Here is a 16,458-nt window from a genome sequence, read left to right as displayed (position 1 = left end):
CATTGATGATGTATCTCTCCCTCTCCTTCATCTCTGAAATCAAATATATATATATATATGTAATGAAACAGGTAATGGGGCAGCTGATTACCCAAATTTCAACAAGGATGATCTCTACCTTAGCACCAACATGGAATAATTCTCCTGCAGACACATGAAACACAGGATAGACAGGTAAGCTATGTTTAACCTAGCCAGGGAAAATTATATACCTCTGCCAAGGTGATTACCACTCCAGATACAGAGTAGCTTTGCCTACCTGGACAGTGACTGCAACCCCTACAGTCAAAGATTGGTCAAAGATCAATCACATTTCACTGCCATACCAACAAGCTTAAAAAGTCACTTCATAACTAGAGACATCTAAGACAAAAATCACCATTATTCTCTGAATCCCAGCTATGTTTTCTCCTCAGCTAGCTGACAATTTTAAAAGTTTGTCCACAACTTTGTCTGAGGACAGTCAATTAACAGTCATGAATACAGCACTTACTGTCACTCAACACTGCCTGGAGTTCAACCCTATTTTCCTAGTATATTTGTTTTTCCTATTTTATACCTTCTTCTCTCTTCAAATTCCTTCCACTCCACCTCTCCCCTCTCTAACTCTCCACTGATCATCTTGCCTCTTATTCATTGAGAAAATAAAAGCAAATCAGAAAAAAAAACCATTTCCCCATTCCCAAATGTCTAACCTACTTCCATTTGTCTCTGTATCTTCTAGGCCATCACTATGCACCTGTATCTACCTTACATGCTGTCACTATGAATGAAGCATCCCTCCTACTGGTCAACCTCTACACTTCCTGCCACTTGTGCACTGGAGGATCTCTTCTTACCTTGCCCTTGGGAACCTCGCCCTCTCTCCTAGATCACCAAGTTCTCTCTTTACATACAAGTATACTTTAGTATTCTCATCTTTAAAATGTCCTCCATTGACCACACAGCCCGATCCCATTTGTGCCCTAGCTGCTATAGTCTCCATTTCTTCACCTTACATTCACTCCTCAAACCATTCTAGATGTTCTTTGGACCTCACCCCTCCCCGGAGACTGCTCATGTCAAGGCTACCAGTAACCTTCACATTGCTAAATCTGTCTTGTGGCTTTTGTGTTACCATGTTCCCCAGCCACACGGTTCCTCTTCCTTCTCTACTTGACCTGTAAATGAAGGGTCTAAGAGTTTTCTCTTTGGCCCCTTTCTCTTTACACCTTTTCCTACGTAATCCAATCAGTCCCACAGCTTCATTTATCCAAATGCCCATTGACATGACAGATGTCTAAAAGGCACCTCCAGCCCTAGCTGGTTTGGCTCAATGGATAGAGCGGACCGAAAGGTTCAATTCTGGTCAAGAGCATGTACCACGGTTGCAGGCTCCTCCTTGGCCTGGGCCCTAGTGAGGGCGTGTGCAGGAGGCAACCAATCGATGTGTTTCTCTCACATTGATATTTCTGTCTTTCCCTCTCTCTCCCACTCTCTCTCTAAAAATCAATGGGAAAATATCCTTGGGCGAGGATTAAAAAATAAATAAATCCTGTATAATAAAGAGGTGATATGCAAATTGACCCTCACACCTTCACACAAGATGGCCACCCCCATGTGGTCAAAGATGGCCACCACAAGATGGCCGGCAGGGAAGGGTAGTTGTGAGCGATCAAGCCAGCAGGAGAGGGCAGCTGGGGTGGGACCAGGCCTGCAGGGGAGGGCAGTTAGCGACAACCAGGCCGGCAGGGGAGGGCAGTTATGGGTGACTGGGCTGGCAGGGGAGGGCAGTTGGGGGCAACCAGGCCTGCAGGGGAGGGTAGTTAGGGGCAACCAGGGTGGCAGGGGAGAGCAGTTGGGTGGAGGACCAGGCCTGCAAGGGAGGGCAGTTAGGGGTGACCAGGCCTGCAGGGGAGGGCAGTTGGGGGCAATCGGGCCAGCAAGGGAGCAGTTAGGCATTGATCAGGCTGGCAGGGGAGTGGTTGGGGGGTGATCAGGCTGGCAGGCAGGTGAGCGGTTGGGAGCCAGCAGTCCCGGATTGTGAGAGGGATGTCCAACTGCCTAAACCGGCAGTCGGACATCCCCCGAGGGGTCCCAGATTGGAGTGTGTGCAGGCTGGGCTGAGGGACACCCCCCCCCCCAGTGCACGAATTTCATGCACCAGGCCTCTAGTAAATAAATAAATGGCACCTCCAACTTAACATGACCAAACCGTAACTCCTGACTTTCCTCCTACCGACCTGTTCTTCCCAATTTTCACATCTTATAAATGGCACCACCATCCTCACAATTTCCCAAGTTGAAAATCTAGAAGTTATCCTTGAATGTTCTCTCCCTAATAAACTCAACACCCAACCCATTAGCAAGTCTAATATACCCTACTTCCAAAATATTCCAAAGCTCTCTAATTTTGTGTCCCCCACAACCCCAATATCCGAACTACCTTTTGGTGTGCACTTATGGAACGGTTTCCTAATTAGTTGAATCAATTAGGTTTGTGGTTTCCTATTAATGGGATACTTGTCCCCTGATATTTATAGGGCTGCCTTTTTGTCATTCAGATCTCAGCTTAAAACTCACTTTGGCAAAAGACCTTCACGCTGCAGCCACTCTAAGATTACTCTCAATCAGTTCATCCTATTTCTCTGCAAAGCACAAACCACCAATATTTTGTTTGTCCTCCTTCCTGTTTATTACTGTATTTCCCAGGGCCTACAACACGGCCTGGCACATGGCAGATACAACAAATATTTGTTAAATGCATTCAAAAGCACCAACTGTGTGCTAGGGTTAGGTTAATCTGAGTTTCGTTTCATCAGGACAATTTCATAAAATGTAAAATTCCACATTGAGGATTAACTGGATGTATGTTACACCCCACCCACCACCAGTGACCTGCCTACCTTTATTCCCCATCCCCTCCCCTTGCAAAAAAAAAAAAAAAAAAAGGGATTTGGATAATAAGGTCATTGCTGCGATCTTTTGCCACATTTCGTTATCTTCACCAGGCTCCACGCGACAAAACTAGCATCACCAGGACCAATGAAAAGGGGTCGAATATCGAGGACCTCACCCCGCAGCCAAGGGCGGGCCGCAAAGGATCAGGGGCAGATTCCCAAGCACTGAATGCTGGGAACTGTAGTCTCCCGGGAAACCCTAGTCTGATAGGGTCGGGACCCGCGCAGCATGCTGGGAGTTGTAGTCAAGGCCTGGAAAGAACCCCGCGACGAAGGACCGTAATTGTTGAGACTCCGCCTCCGCGCTTAGGCACGCAGCGGGTGACCCCACTGCATGCTGGTAACTGTAGTTTCCCCGGAACTCCGCTCCCCGAGGTGGAGAGACGCGGGGGCTGCGCCATTTTAGGTCCGAGGTGCGGCCGCGGAAAGAGAAACGCCGGCGGGCTGAGCTCGGGCGCCGGGCCGGCTCCGCCCTCGGAGCTCCCGGCGCCCGCCCCTCGCCAGGCCCCGCCCTCCCCCACGTGTCTGCCGCCCGGGGGAGGTGCCTGAGCCCGAGCGGGCAGCCAGCAGTCGGCCCCGTCGGCGCGGAGGTCTTGTCGGCGGCGTCCTGGAGCGGCCCGGCCTCCCGATGCTCCCGCGCCGGCTGCCGCGGGCCGGGCTGCGCGCTTAGTGCCCGGCTCCGGCCCTGAGGCGGCCGCGGGGCGGGGCGGAGCGGCCTCGGCCCCGCGGAGACCGAGCGGCTGGGGGCGAGGCGGCGGCCGCGGGCAGGAGGATGGGGGCCAACCAGTTGGTGGTGCTCAACGTGTACGACATGGTGAGTGCGGCGCGGCCCGCTCCCCTGGCGCGCGGCTCGGACCCCGGCCCCGCGCCCCCGCCCCCCGCGGACGCCCGGGTGGGGGAGGGGAGCGGCGTGGTTTTCCAGTCCTCGAGGGCGTCGGTGCTGCCCGGCGCGCCGAGGGCTGCGGCCACGGCTCGGGTCGACGGGGGTCGCCCTCGGGCCCCCGCTCGGCGCGGACCCCGGCCCTGGGCCCGGCACCCGGCCGAGGAGTGTCCTTCCGGCCCGGCTTCCCTCGCGGGTCCGACCTCCGACTCGCAGCGCAGGGACCCCGGGTGCCCCCCCGGCCCCGGCCCCCCTCGGTTGCCGGCCCTCCCTCCCGGGTCCGCCGCACCACACCTCCGTTCACGCCCCGTCTCCAGCACTCCCAGCCCCTCCGAAAGTCCACCCAGTCCCCGCCGTCGGGGGCCGGGCCGCTCTCTCCCTCCGGAGGCGCTCGGAGCCCACCCCCTGGGGCTGACATTCTCCCCGAAAACAGCCCCGCCGAGGTATTGAGAGGACGGTGGCGCCTCTCCCGGAGCGGGGGGACCCCCGTCCCGGTGATGCAACAGGTGCCTGGCGTGACCCCGGGAGCGGGGCGGGGGGCCGGCGCGTCGGGTCACCCGCTTGGGAGCCCTGCGCGCGGGCCGGGTCAGGGCGCGGGAATCCCCCGGCCGAGCGGAGCCGGAGCGGCGGGGTCGCCGGGGTTTGTGCGCTTTGGGCGGTGAGCGCTCGGTTCGTCCTTGACTCGTCTCCCCCGAAGTTACTGTCAGCGGCGCGGCGCCTGTGAAAGTCCCCTCCGCCGTCTGTGTCGGCTTCACGGCGCCGGAGAGCCCGAGGCCTCCAGGTCAGAGGCCCTGGTTCCCAGGCACAGGCCTGAACTTTTTCCTTTTTCTTCCCTTTGCTGACGAGGTGACGCCGCGGGGAGAAGGGAGCTGTGTGGGGGGGCCTGGAGGCCGCCTAGGGCTGGAGGTGGGCTCCCCGTTGAGTTCCCGTAAGAGCTCGGAGGTTAACATGCTGAGAAGCGTGAAACGTGATCACCTGGCAGAGGAGAAGCATCAGAACCAGAGAGCCTGGAAAGACATGGCCCTGTGTCAGGTTTTTGGCCTGTGTCCGGTTCAGAACTCTCTATATTTAAACTTGGTTTTTTCTTCTTCATGACCTACAGTCGGCACTTAGTAGGTTATACATACATATATATATATATAATATATTTTTACTGATTGCAGAGAGGAAGGGAGAGAGAGAGAGAAACATCAATGATGAGAGAGAATCACTGATTGGCTGCCCCCTGCTCGCCCCACACAGGGGTTAGAGCCCGCAGTCCGGGCATGTGCCCTTGACCGGAATCGAACCCAGGATCCTTCAGGCCACAGGCCAACGCTCTATCCACTGAGCCAAACCCACTAGGGCTGAAACCACTATATTTTAAAGGACTATTCTAAGAGACATTAACACTGTTAACTAGTTCCTCACATCACCTTTGTACAGAGGAAGCAGGTGGAGAAAAGGGTAACTAAAAACAGGGAGGGGCTGGAATTTCCAGGCCACGGTCTGATTCATTATCTTCTCTACTAATTCCCGTTTTTCATTTCTTACGTATTGCTTTGTCCTGTCAACAGGAGAAGTACATGACTGTTTATCAAAATGGTCAAGAGTTGAATTATTAGGCTTCTAATAAGCTTGCTTTTGTATGTTCTTTTGGGGGCTTCAGTTTGTGATTGTTTCATGCCACCAATTCAGCAGTCTACACTTATGGAAGTATGACCCTCTAGAAGTCACAAAAGTGAATTGATTGTCCTTGTTTAAGGAACTTAGAGTGTCATAGGAGAGGTACAATGGTAGTAACAATTCAGAATAGAAGAGCATGATTTGGATAAGAGCATAACAAGAAGTTAAGGAAGGGCTGGCTCCACGAGGCTGTAGGATGAGGAAACAGGGAAAGGTACAGGGGGAACGTGGAGGAGGGGTCGGAGCTCTGCCGCAGAAACTGCCAGCCTGGGGGAAAGGCAGGGGCAGGAAGCACGGGTTGGATTTGGAAATAGCAGCTGGTCCAGAGTAACAAGAGGGTAGGATACAGGAAAGGAGACACTGAAAGTTCGATTAGAACTCTTCTTAGTTTGGGGCTGGAATGAAGGGTTTGGGGGGCCGGGTCTGTGAGCCAGGGGGACCCACTTTAAGGTGTTGTGGTCCAGAGCAGCATGATCAGAGTTGCGTTTTAGAATTGTGACCAGTGGATTGAGGGGCAAATTTGTGTCTATTACACTCACGTTGCTCAAGCCCGTACTGGATTTTGAGACCTTTTGCTTGATGTCAAGGCCATGTTCCTTTACCTTTGGTAGTGCTTCCTGCTCCTCTGGGCCCTTTGATGAGGGTTGCTGTCGTCTGTTGTAAACATGCGCTAATAATCACTGTCTCTAGGGACCTCTTGCCATGCATCCTGTGCCTCTTGTCTGAGACGGCCACCTGCTCCTCTTTGCCAGGTTGGGAGCTGCTGGTCATTTCTTTCCCCCGTAACTGCCACGTGCGCAGTCGTTGTACGAGGATCACCTGTGTTACCTTCCTCTGGAGGAGGAGCAGCATCCTCAGGAGGTTACCTCATCTACACAGCGCTGTAAATCACTGCTTGCCACCTTCCCAGTGATTATGTTTCTCTGTACTTCGGGGTAACCTGCCACCAATAAAACACGTCCTGGAGTTCCTTTCCGAGTCTTGGGAATGAGGTTGTTCACACACTCCCAGGTGACTGGCCTACATTGTGAAGCAGGTGATTCAGATCAGTCTCAGGTGCTGGGACAGTCTGGCGTGTAGTCACTCCAGCACAAGCTCTTCATTGGTCGTAGTTCCAGATTATGTGCTTTCGTATTATCTTGGCTACTAATGAATTTTTATAAAGTCAGCATATGCAGTAGTGTGATGATGTTTGTAGATTGTCAAACAATTTTCTTCCTGTTTTTATTTTTTAATATATTTTTATTGATATTCTTCCTTTTTGAAATAGTATCTGTACATCTTCAAAGTCTTAATAGAAAGTAAACACACTTTCTAGAACTCTTCAAATAAGGAAATTTTGGTCTGCTCTCCATTCTTTTGCCCCCCACCCCCATCCCACCCCCCTCACCACCCCAGTGTCCTCCATTAGACTCTGCCAAGGAAGCTGAGGTCCTGCAGGTGTCATAGGCTCTGACTCCCCACGCCTCAGCAGGCAAAGGCAGACTTTCTGAGTGTTCATCTGATCATACCCTTCACCTAAAGGATCCCATAATCTCTGAAGCAACATGTTCGGTAACAGCCTTTTCCCTCCCCTCCGTCCCCACCTTAGACCCTCCCCCTTCACTCCCACACCCCCACACCTCTCTGTTGTATTGTTTATTTTTGTACCTAGCTTAGTTTCCCCAGCCAGAACCCTGGGAATAAAACTGTAAGTTCCTCTCAGTTGCAAATAGTCAGTTAAGTCACCAGGCCGTGTCTGTTTTGGTTCGGTTGATTTTGCTGAAAGGAACAGCTTGATAATCGGTGGCTTAAACTGGAAGGATAATGATCTTAAGTCCACAAATAAACAGACCCTGGGTGAGGCCCGCAGCTCAGCGTGTCATCCAGGACCAGGACTTGCACCCTTCCGCTCTGCTGGCCTCAGCGTGCTGCCTTTTGTTCCTGCGTGGCCCCTCAGAGTTGTAAAAGGACGGTCATAGCACCAGACACTAGCCCTGCTCAGGTGTGAAGGCAGACAGGTGAGGAGGCCTTTCTCCGCCGCACCTCCCCCTTTCAATGACGGGCTTTCCCGGAGTGTCCACAGCTGTCCCGTGGGACTGAGAAAGGATCATCCGGCTCTCCTAGCTCTCCGGGGCGTACAGGGGAGGGGGGGGGCAGGGAGTTGGAAATGGCAGTTAGCTGGGACCTATGATGTCTGTCACATCCTTTATTTTCTGAGTGTTCTTTTTCCCACCCCCATCTTCTCCTCCCCAGCCTGTCCTCTAAGATGGTGGCCCGAAGCTGGGCTGCCTCTGAGTATTCTTTAAAGTGGTTACCTGATCATCATTTCCACTGTTGCTTCTCAAGTTCAAATTATCTGTTTTCGTAATATAATAGCCTTCTTACTAGTGTCATTTTTTGGTATTACTTTGTTTTAACCCATCTTCCCTTCTGTTACCCAAGGGATCTTTCTGAACCATAAGTGATTGTGGCATTTTTGTGCTTAAAATTCACCTACAGGATACAGTCTAATGCCCTTTATGATGTAACAGCTACCTGACTTATGATGTAACTACGTACCAATCGCCCGCTAGTTCCCACACACCCTATCCACTTTCTGCTCACACAGTGAAATTTTTTCAGTTTTCCAGGCAAGCTGTACTGTACGAGTGCACCTCAGTACCTTTGCACATGCTAGTCCTTCTGTCGGAAATGTCCTATTCAGAATGATCAGCTGCACCCTCCTGCTCCTTCTGGCTGTAGCTTAGCCCATCTTCATCAGACGTGGTGAACTTCTGTGCCCTCGTACTTCCTACCTGTCCCAGTCACTGCATGCACTGTGATTCTGTGGATCCCACTAGACTGAGTTCCTTAATAGCATCTTCCTGTCGCCAGTGTCTACAACAGGCCTGTCACCATAAGGCAGGGGTCCTCAAACTTTTTAAACAGGGGGCCAGTTCACTGTCCCTCAGACCGTCGGAGGGCCGGACTATAGTTTAAAAAAAACTATGAACAAATTCCTATGCACACTGCACATATCTTATTTTGAAGTAAAAAAACAAAACGGCAAAAACACCCGCATGTGGCCCGCGGGCCGTAGTTTGAGGACGCCTGCCATAAGGTGTTCTGTAAGTAAATATTTACCACCGAGTGGGGTTTTAATTAGGCAGTTTTATCAGTGATGGTGTCAATACTGAAATAGCATGAAAAGGTCACCTGATCTCCCTTCTGTTGGTGCTAAATATCCATTTCTGTGTTTTTTTCTTGTACTTAGTGTACTGCTGGATTCTAGCTTTTATTATTGGAGTAGGGTGACCACATGAAGGGGGGGGTCATGGGAACTGGAGAAGAAATATCAAATATTCTTCTGTGTCCGTTTTTTTTTTAAGCATCATGGGACTAGGCTGAGGAAATGTTTTTAAACCGTTTATTTTTTGAAGTTGGGTCTTAGTCATTCCTTGGAACATAATCTTTCCGAAAACATTGTCAGTTCCTGAATTTAACATGGATTAACTAGTTAGTAGAAACTAGACTTAGTCTTCTTGTACCAAGTATGCATCTTGGGCCAGAGCCATTTCCACCACTTGACGTAGAAACTGACGCAGGAGTCTAGCTAAACTAAAAAAGAGGACAATCATCAATCTGTCCTCCTAATTATCCATGGAGTGTCTTTATTTTTATTTTTTGGTTTGGATTAAGTGAGAAAAGAATTCACTCTCTGTATGTGTTTGTTTTCCATTGCTGCAATAACAAATTGCCAGAAACTTAGCCGCGTTATCCTCTCACACTCCTGGGGTCGGAGGGCGGTGGGCTGGGCTGTCACTCTGATGGAGTCAGTGTCAGCCAGCCGGGCCCCAGGGTACTCACTCGGGCTGCCTGAGAATTCAGTTGCTTGAAGTTGTAAGACAGGTCTCACTCCTTGCTGGCTGCTTCAGTTTCTGGTATCTGCGTTCATCTTTTTTTACATTTCACCTGGGGCTCCAGGGGAACCCCCCCCCCCCCCCAAGAAGAAGGAGTGTGTGTGCATTGGACTGATAGGTCAGCGGCGGTGGGAGGGCATTTCAGAGGCTTCCCTGGCGAAGGAGCCGCTTTGGCCACCAGGGCTTTGGGGATGACGGGACTGAATTGAGGAACTGCATCTGCCTGTCCCACTTCATTTCCTTAGCTTCCTCATTCTCTTCCCTGTTCCCTGGGCCACGCCTCCATAATGTGGCCCTAATGGGGGGAGGGTGGCCTGGGGTCAGCGAGGAGCGGCCGGGGCCTGCGTTCTCCATCTTCAAACCAGCAGAAGTGCAGTGAGCCCTTCCCCCTCCAAACCTGCCTGCCCTCCCCTCCTGCCGCATCGGTTCTCCCCCCACCCAGAGCGAGTTCTCCACTGTTAAAGGCTCATGTAATTAGATGGGACCCGAGAGGATACCCCAGGATAGGCTCCCTGTCTGCAGGCCTCTAACTTTAATTACATCCGCGAAGTCCCTTTGCACATCACGTAACACGTCCGCGGGTTCTGGAGACTGGAGTGCGGACATCGTAGGGAGTCATTCTGCCTCCACACATCTGTGAGAGGTATTGTGCAAACCCAGATATGTTCAGTGTTCCCTTCCGCAGGCCCTTGACTTGGCATGGAGTAAATTTTAACTGAAAATGGGGAATTTGAAGTATTCGGAAAATAATGCATGGAAACCCTTTGTGACTGGCAGATACGCAGACGTGAAGGGTCCAAGCGTGTTGGTGACCACAGGCCCTTCAGACTGCAGTGCATAGTGTGTATCAGCCCCAAGGTCACACTGATGACGGAGAGCGTTAATAAAATAGAATTGAATGAAACTTGGAAGTTAAATATTTTCCAGTACCAAGAAGAGCCCACTGTTTTAGGTGATTTCTTTTGTTAAATGGATTTTTCTTAAGACGGGGTGTACTTACTTTTAGCATTTGTTGACTGTCAGATTTTCTGCAAGATTATTTAAATTTTAAAAAGCAACATTATTAAGTGTTGCCCAGTTGGTTAATAGAATTTAAAGAGAAGGCTGCCAAAATAATCTTAAAAGTATAAGGAAGGCAGAAAAATAATAGAGGGAAATGAGATACATGAAAATAATTTTGCTTCAACTTATCCAGATTGTGTATTGGTATATGTCTGTTGATGTCCCTAGCCCCAAAACATTAACTCACAAATTAATTAATTGAGCCCACATTATCTATAATAATAAAAGTATAATATGCTAATTAGACCAGACAGCCGAACAACCTTCCGGACGCGACCTTCCAGAAGTTGGGGCTATGAGCGCCGAGCCCCTTGCATGAATTTCTTTTTTTTTTTTTAATATATTTTATTGATTTTTACAGAGAGGAAGGGAGAGAGATAGAGAGTTAGAAACATTGATGAGAGAGAAACATCAATTCAGCTGCCTCCTGCACACCCCCCACTGGGGATGTGCCCACAACCAAGATACATGCCCTTGACCGGAATCAACCCGGGACCCCTCAGTCTGCAGGCCGACGCTCTATCCACTGAGCCAAACCAGTCAGGGCTCCTTTGCACGAATTTCATGCATCAGGTCTCTAGTTTGAAATAAAAGCCTTTCCTCATTAAATTGTAATGTCATCCTTATCATACTAAATTCTTACCATACAGAATTCTTGCAACTACTCATCACTACACTATTCTAATTGTTACAGTTTCACAGCATATCTTAGTATGTGGCTAGGCCAGTTCCCTTTGTTTAATATTCCCAAGTTTTCATGACTGTTAATCACTTCCTTCTCTATGAATATTTTATAAGGCTCTCTGAAAACAATACATTTTTTTAATCTTTTTGTTTTCTTAAATTGTTAAAACACACAGTTTACCATCTTACCCATTTTTGCTGTATAGTTCAGTAGTGTATGTTCTATTCACATTGTTGTGCCCCAGTCCCCAGAAATCTCTCGTCTTGCAAAACTGAAACTATATCCATTAAACAACTCCCAGTTTCCTCTTGCCCTCACCTCCTGGTTACCTCCATTCTGCTGTCCGCCTCTCAGTGTGACTAGATGCCTCATATAGTGGAATTGTACGGGACTTGTCTTTTCATAGCTTATTTCACTTTGCACAGTGTCCTCAGGCTCATCCACGTTGTAGCATGTGTCAGCTTCCATCTTTTTTAAGACTGAATAATATTTATCCCATTATATGTATATACCACATTTTGGTTAGCCGTTTATTTATCAGTGTACATTTGGGCTAATTCCACCTTTTGGATATTGTAAATAATACTACTGTGAACATAAGTGTACAAATATCTCTCCCAAGTCCCTGTTTTCAATTCTTCTGTATATATATTCCCAGTAGTCCATAAATTATTTTTAAATTGGAATTGCACTAAACCTATAAGTTAATTTGGAAAGAATTGGCATCTTTTCTATAATATCCTCCCCCCCCCGCCCCCCAGGGATAAAAGTAGGATTTTTTTTTTTTTTGCTTTTTGAAATATTTATCCAGAAAATACATCAAATAGTTAAATAAGTTAAGGCCCAACTCTGTATCTGAGCCCTCTTAACAGAATAGGCTTAATAAATAAGTAAGATATACGGAATGTTGAGTGACAGTAGGCTCAAGGGGAACCTAAAGCAGGGGGGGGAGGGCAGTGACGGTCAGGGCGGTAGCGCAGTTCCTGCCGCAGTGCCGAGTCGAGTGGCCGAGAAGGGCCTCCCCAGCGGGCATCCTGAAAGGGGCAAGGGCTGCGCCGTGGGGATGGGTGTCCAGGGAAGGGAAGTTCTGGGCAGAGGTAAGCAACACAACGGATTAGTCGGCCCACATGCCTCTTCTTAAGTAAGTGTACAGCAAGAAACAGGATGTTTTTAGGGGAATTTATGAATTATATTCTCAAGTAGATTAGTGAGATCATTGAAAATAACAGCAGGCAGTATCCAAAAAGGAACAGTCTGAGGTTAGGATACATTCCACAAAGGTGAAAGGCACCATTGCCGGATTTAAAACTACAACCAGAAGGAGTTACTGAACACACAGATTGAAAACTAGAGAGAAAACAGCACGATTTAGAAAGCCTCTCAGAACCCTGAGTAGAAGGGTCAGTGTTGATCTCCCAAAGTGCTAGGCAGACTGTTTTAATGTTAGGAACATTCAGCCAAAGCCTGGTTTAACTTTCAAATTTCAAGGAGAAAGCAGAAATCCACAAATACACACAGGCAAAGAAGTTACTAGAAGGGAACAAAATCAAGCTGACTTCAGGCTCCTCGCTCATGACAGCAGCGCCTCCATAAAACAGCACTGTCTGCCGAGTGTTAAGGGCAGCCACGTCTGTCGGAATGCTCCTGCTTCTCCGGTGGTCACTCCTGTGCAGGCCGCGTAGACGTGCCAGGTGCCTCGGGGAGGTAACAGGTAACTAAGAAAGTGGTGACAGTATAAAAGAAACAGCCGTTGGGCATCCACACTTGTTTACTATAGATGCAGCCTAATGGATAGATGGTTTAAAAATGCCAGTACCCAGAATTCCTCTCAAAGAGAACAAACATGGTGTTAAAAACGAAGTCTCAGGTTATATCGACCAAGCCTTGGGGGAGGGGGGGAGACAGAAGCATCCAGCATAGCATCCTACATAAGTGATAACCCAGTAGATACAATTGGTTCTTGTTGGTATTGGAAAGTCTATTAGAGTGTGGTGTAATTTTTTTTTCATGTAAATGTAAGTATTGTTGGGATAAAGTCAGATCTAGAGGGGAAACAGCAGAGAAAATATAGTCCATATGATGTGAGAAAGAAAACTAAAAAGACAAGTGTAAAATGAAGACAAGTAAAGGCAAGGCATAAATTATGAAATGACAGTAAATAAATTAAAATCCCCTTTTAAGCTTGTTAAGTATGTTTATAGTGTCCTTTGCTTTACAGAATTTAAAATTGCATGTGGTCAAAACTATTGTTGTCTATGACCTTTCAGCTTCATGTCGTCCCTAGAAAGGCTTTCTCACGTCTAAAATTATACAAATAACCTGCGTTTGTTTCCAAGTGGAAAGCCAATCATCCCAACACTGCTTATTGCGTGATCCATTGCGCCCCTTGTTAATTGGCAGTACGGGCCACATTCGTCCCATGCTAAATTATCAGCGCCATCTAAGTCTATTTCTTGACTTTCTTTGCTGTTCATCTATTTAGTTGCTTCTTCCTGCACCTTTATCAGGTGTTTAATTACAGTATTCCAGTGTGTTTTGATATCTGGTGATGGAGGTTTTTTTCTCTTACTCTCAGAATTTTCTTTATCGCACATTCATTTTTCAAATAAAATTTAGAATCAATTTCTCAAAAAACTCACTGCAATTTTAAGTGTAATGACATTAAATTTATGAAAGAATTGATAGATTTACAATATTGAATCTTCCCATAATAATAAGAGCTACCATTTTTGAGTGATTTCTTCATACCAACCATTGCCCTAAACCATTTCTTTGTACACCGAGTGGCCAGATTATTATGATCTCTGAACGCATAATAATCTGGCCACTCAGTGTATATCCTTTATAATAAAAGGCTAATATGCAAATTGTCCCTTCGACCAGCAGGCCCGCTGGCCAACCGCCCATGTCCCCTCCCCCTGGCCAGGCTGGCCGGACCCCACCCATGCATGGGGGAGTGCTGCTCAGCTAGAAGCTAGGCTCCCGGCTGGCGAGCGTAACGGCGGTGACAGGAGCCTCTCTCGCCTCCGCGGCAGCGCTAAGGAGCAGCGAGCAGGCGGGCAATAAGGAGCAAGGGGTCCTGGACTGCGAGAGGGCACAGGCCGGGCTGAGGGACACCCCTGTCCCTCCACGCCCCCAGTGCATGAATTTCGTGCACCAGGCCTCTAGTGTGAAAATAGATAAAACAAGATACGTGATAAAAACCAGTAGGTGAAGGCTAAGAAACCTGGGTCTCATTTATATAGCTTAGCCACTCATTATGTGATGTTGGTCATATTATTTTCCTGAACATCCCTAATGTGATTTACATATTTTACATGGACTGTTCTCATTATGAAAAACAAAATAAGTGAAAGTGTGGTTTATTTTTGAATGGCATCCAAAAAAAATGAGGTATTAATTTACTATATATGCATATATTTCTATTTAACACCTATCAAACTGTGATTGTTTGCATTCTTAATGAGTTCCTCCACATGAGGCCTGTGAATTGATCATCCTGTATCACCAGTGTCTAGCAGAGTCCCTGACACATGGGCGGCATGCATTTTATGGAGCCAAGTTGTCTAATTTGCTTTATAGCAAGTAAACCTTTAAAATGAGATTTATTGTCTAACCACTATGCTGTACACCTGAAACTAATTCAAATTAATGTAGAATGTAAACTATAATTGAAAAAAGAATTTTTAATTAAAAATAAAATGAAGTGAAATTTAAACTGAAACTCACAGGTCCTTCTAGAACAGTGTTTCTCAGTTTTATCCTGGACCAACCAAGAAATACATTTTACATCATACCCATTATACACACACAGTACTGAAACAAAATGTTAGGAAACACCTTGCTTTGTGTGATGTCCTCTCATTAGTTCGATTTCATTATTTTTTGTTCATTTGAAATAATGCTGGTGTAACCCACCGTAATGATTTCGGGATCCCCTGAGAGGTTCCAGGACACATCTCAAGAATGCAAGCTCCCTAAGAACAGGAACTTCATGTTCACGTCTATATTGCTAGTGCTTGGCACATAGTAGGTGTTCAGGAAGTATTTCTGGAATGAGTGAAAAAATGGAGAGGCTCTTTTCCATAGGTCACAATTAAGGACAATACAAAGAAAAAGCAGGAGAGATCTGTAATACTGTCAACAGTTAAAATATACACTGAGTGGCCAGATTACTATGATCTCTGAACACATAATCTGGCCACTCAGTGTATATCCTATATAATAAAAGGCTAATACGCAAATTGTCCCCTCGACCAGGAGTTCGACCAGCAGGCAGGCCGGCCAACCGCCCATGTCCCCTCCCCCTGGCCAGGCTGGCTGGACCCCACCCATGCACGAATTCATGCACCGGGCCTCTAATACACACACACACACACACACACACACACACACACACACACACACACACCGAGTGGCCAGATTATTATGCGTTCATAATAATATGGCCACTCAGTGTATATATATTTATCTATATAATAGAGGAATATGCAAATTAGCCGGGATGCCATAATGTCATGACCCAACAGCAGGGACCTGAGGCTGCATGGCACCTGGCCGGGGCGAGGGACGTCAGGCCACGCCCTCCGCCCCAGCTCCAGGCCGGGAGACCTCAGGCCGCACCACTCGCCTGGCAAGGCTTGACGGGACCTCAGGCCGTGCCCCCTGCCCCAGCGCTGGGCCGGGAGACCTCAGGCCATGCCCCCTGCCTGGCAGGACTTGACGGGGACCTCCGGTCACACCCCCTGTCCCAGCGCCGGGCTGGGGGACCTGAGGCTGTGCCCCCCCCCCACCCAGCGCCGGGCTGGGGGATCTGAGACTGCGCCCCCCCCCACCCAGCGCCGGGCTGGGGGATCTGAGGCTGCGCCCCCTGCCCGGAGGGGCTTGATGGGGGTGGGGCCTACCGGGTCTGGGTCTCCTGCGTTTTCGAAGCGCATGCAGGTGGTGGGCGGGGACTTTATTCTAGGTCCCTCGGCGCACCCCAGACTCTCACAGGAGCGAGATTTTCATGTACATTTTACTAATTTTCTTTCATCTCCGACACTTCTATTATAGAGAAAGGGCAAATAGCAATATTGAAATATTTCCTCTAATTAATTCCCTTTTAATGTGCACGAATTTCATGCACCGGGCCACTAGTTAAAATATATCTATATATAATTTTTAAAAACACACAAAGAAATAGCCTTATAAACTCCTTGCTACATTTCAACTCCGAGTATTTGAGTGGTCTACTAGAATAATGTAATACCTAAGCATCATGGAGGAAGCAAAGGTAGGTAAGGATCAGTCTCAGACCTCATGCAGTTTAGAGCCCAATCCAAGGGAATGGTCAAGTACAAGAAG

At 48.2% G+C, this 16,458-nt stretch overlaps 1 protein-coding gene across 1 annotated transcript in view; it reads left to right on the top strand.

The window, feature by feature from the left end:
* Positions 1 to 3,368: 3,368 nt before the first annotated feature.
* DESI2 (desumoylating isopeptidase 2) overlaps positions 3,369 to 16,458 on the top strand; it is a 36,467-nt gene continuing 23,377 nt past the window's right edge. Inside the window, exon 1 of the mRNA XM_079763815.1 lies at positions 3,369 to 3,753. Within this exon, the coding sequence (XP_079619941.1) occupies positions 3,712 to 3,753 (42 nt within the window). The 5' untranslated portion in view covers positions 3,369 to 3,711. The remainder of the gene's footprint in view (positions 3,754 to 16,458) is intronic.

Source organism: Cnephaeus nilssonii, assembly GCF_951640355.1.
Source record: "Cnephaeus nilssonii genome assembly, chromosome: 23".
NCBI lineage: Eukaryota > Metazoa > Chordata > Mammalia > Chiroptera > Vespertilionidae > Cnephaeus > Cnephaeus nilssonii.
This window is presented reverse-complemented; position numbering and strand designations above follow the sequence as displayed.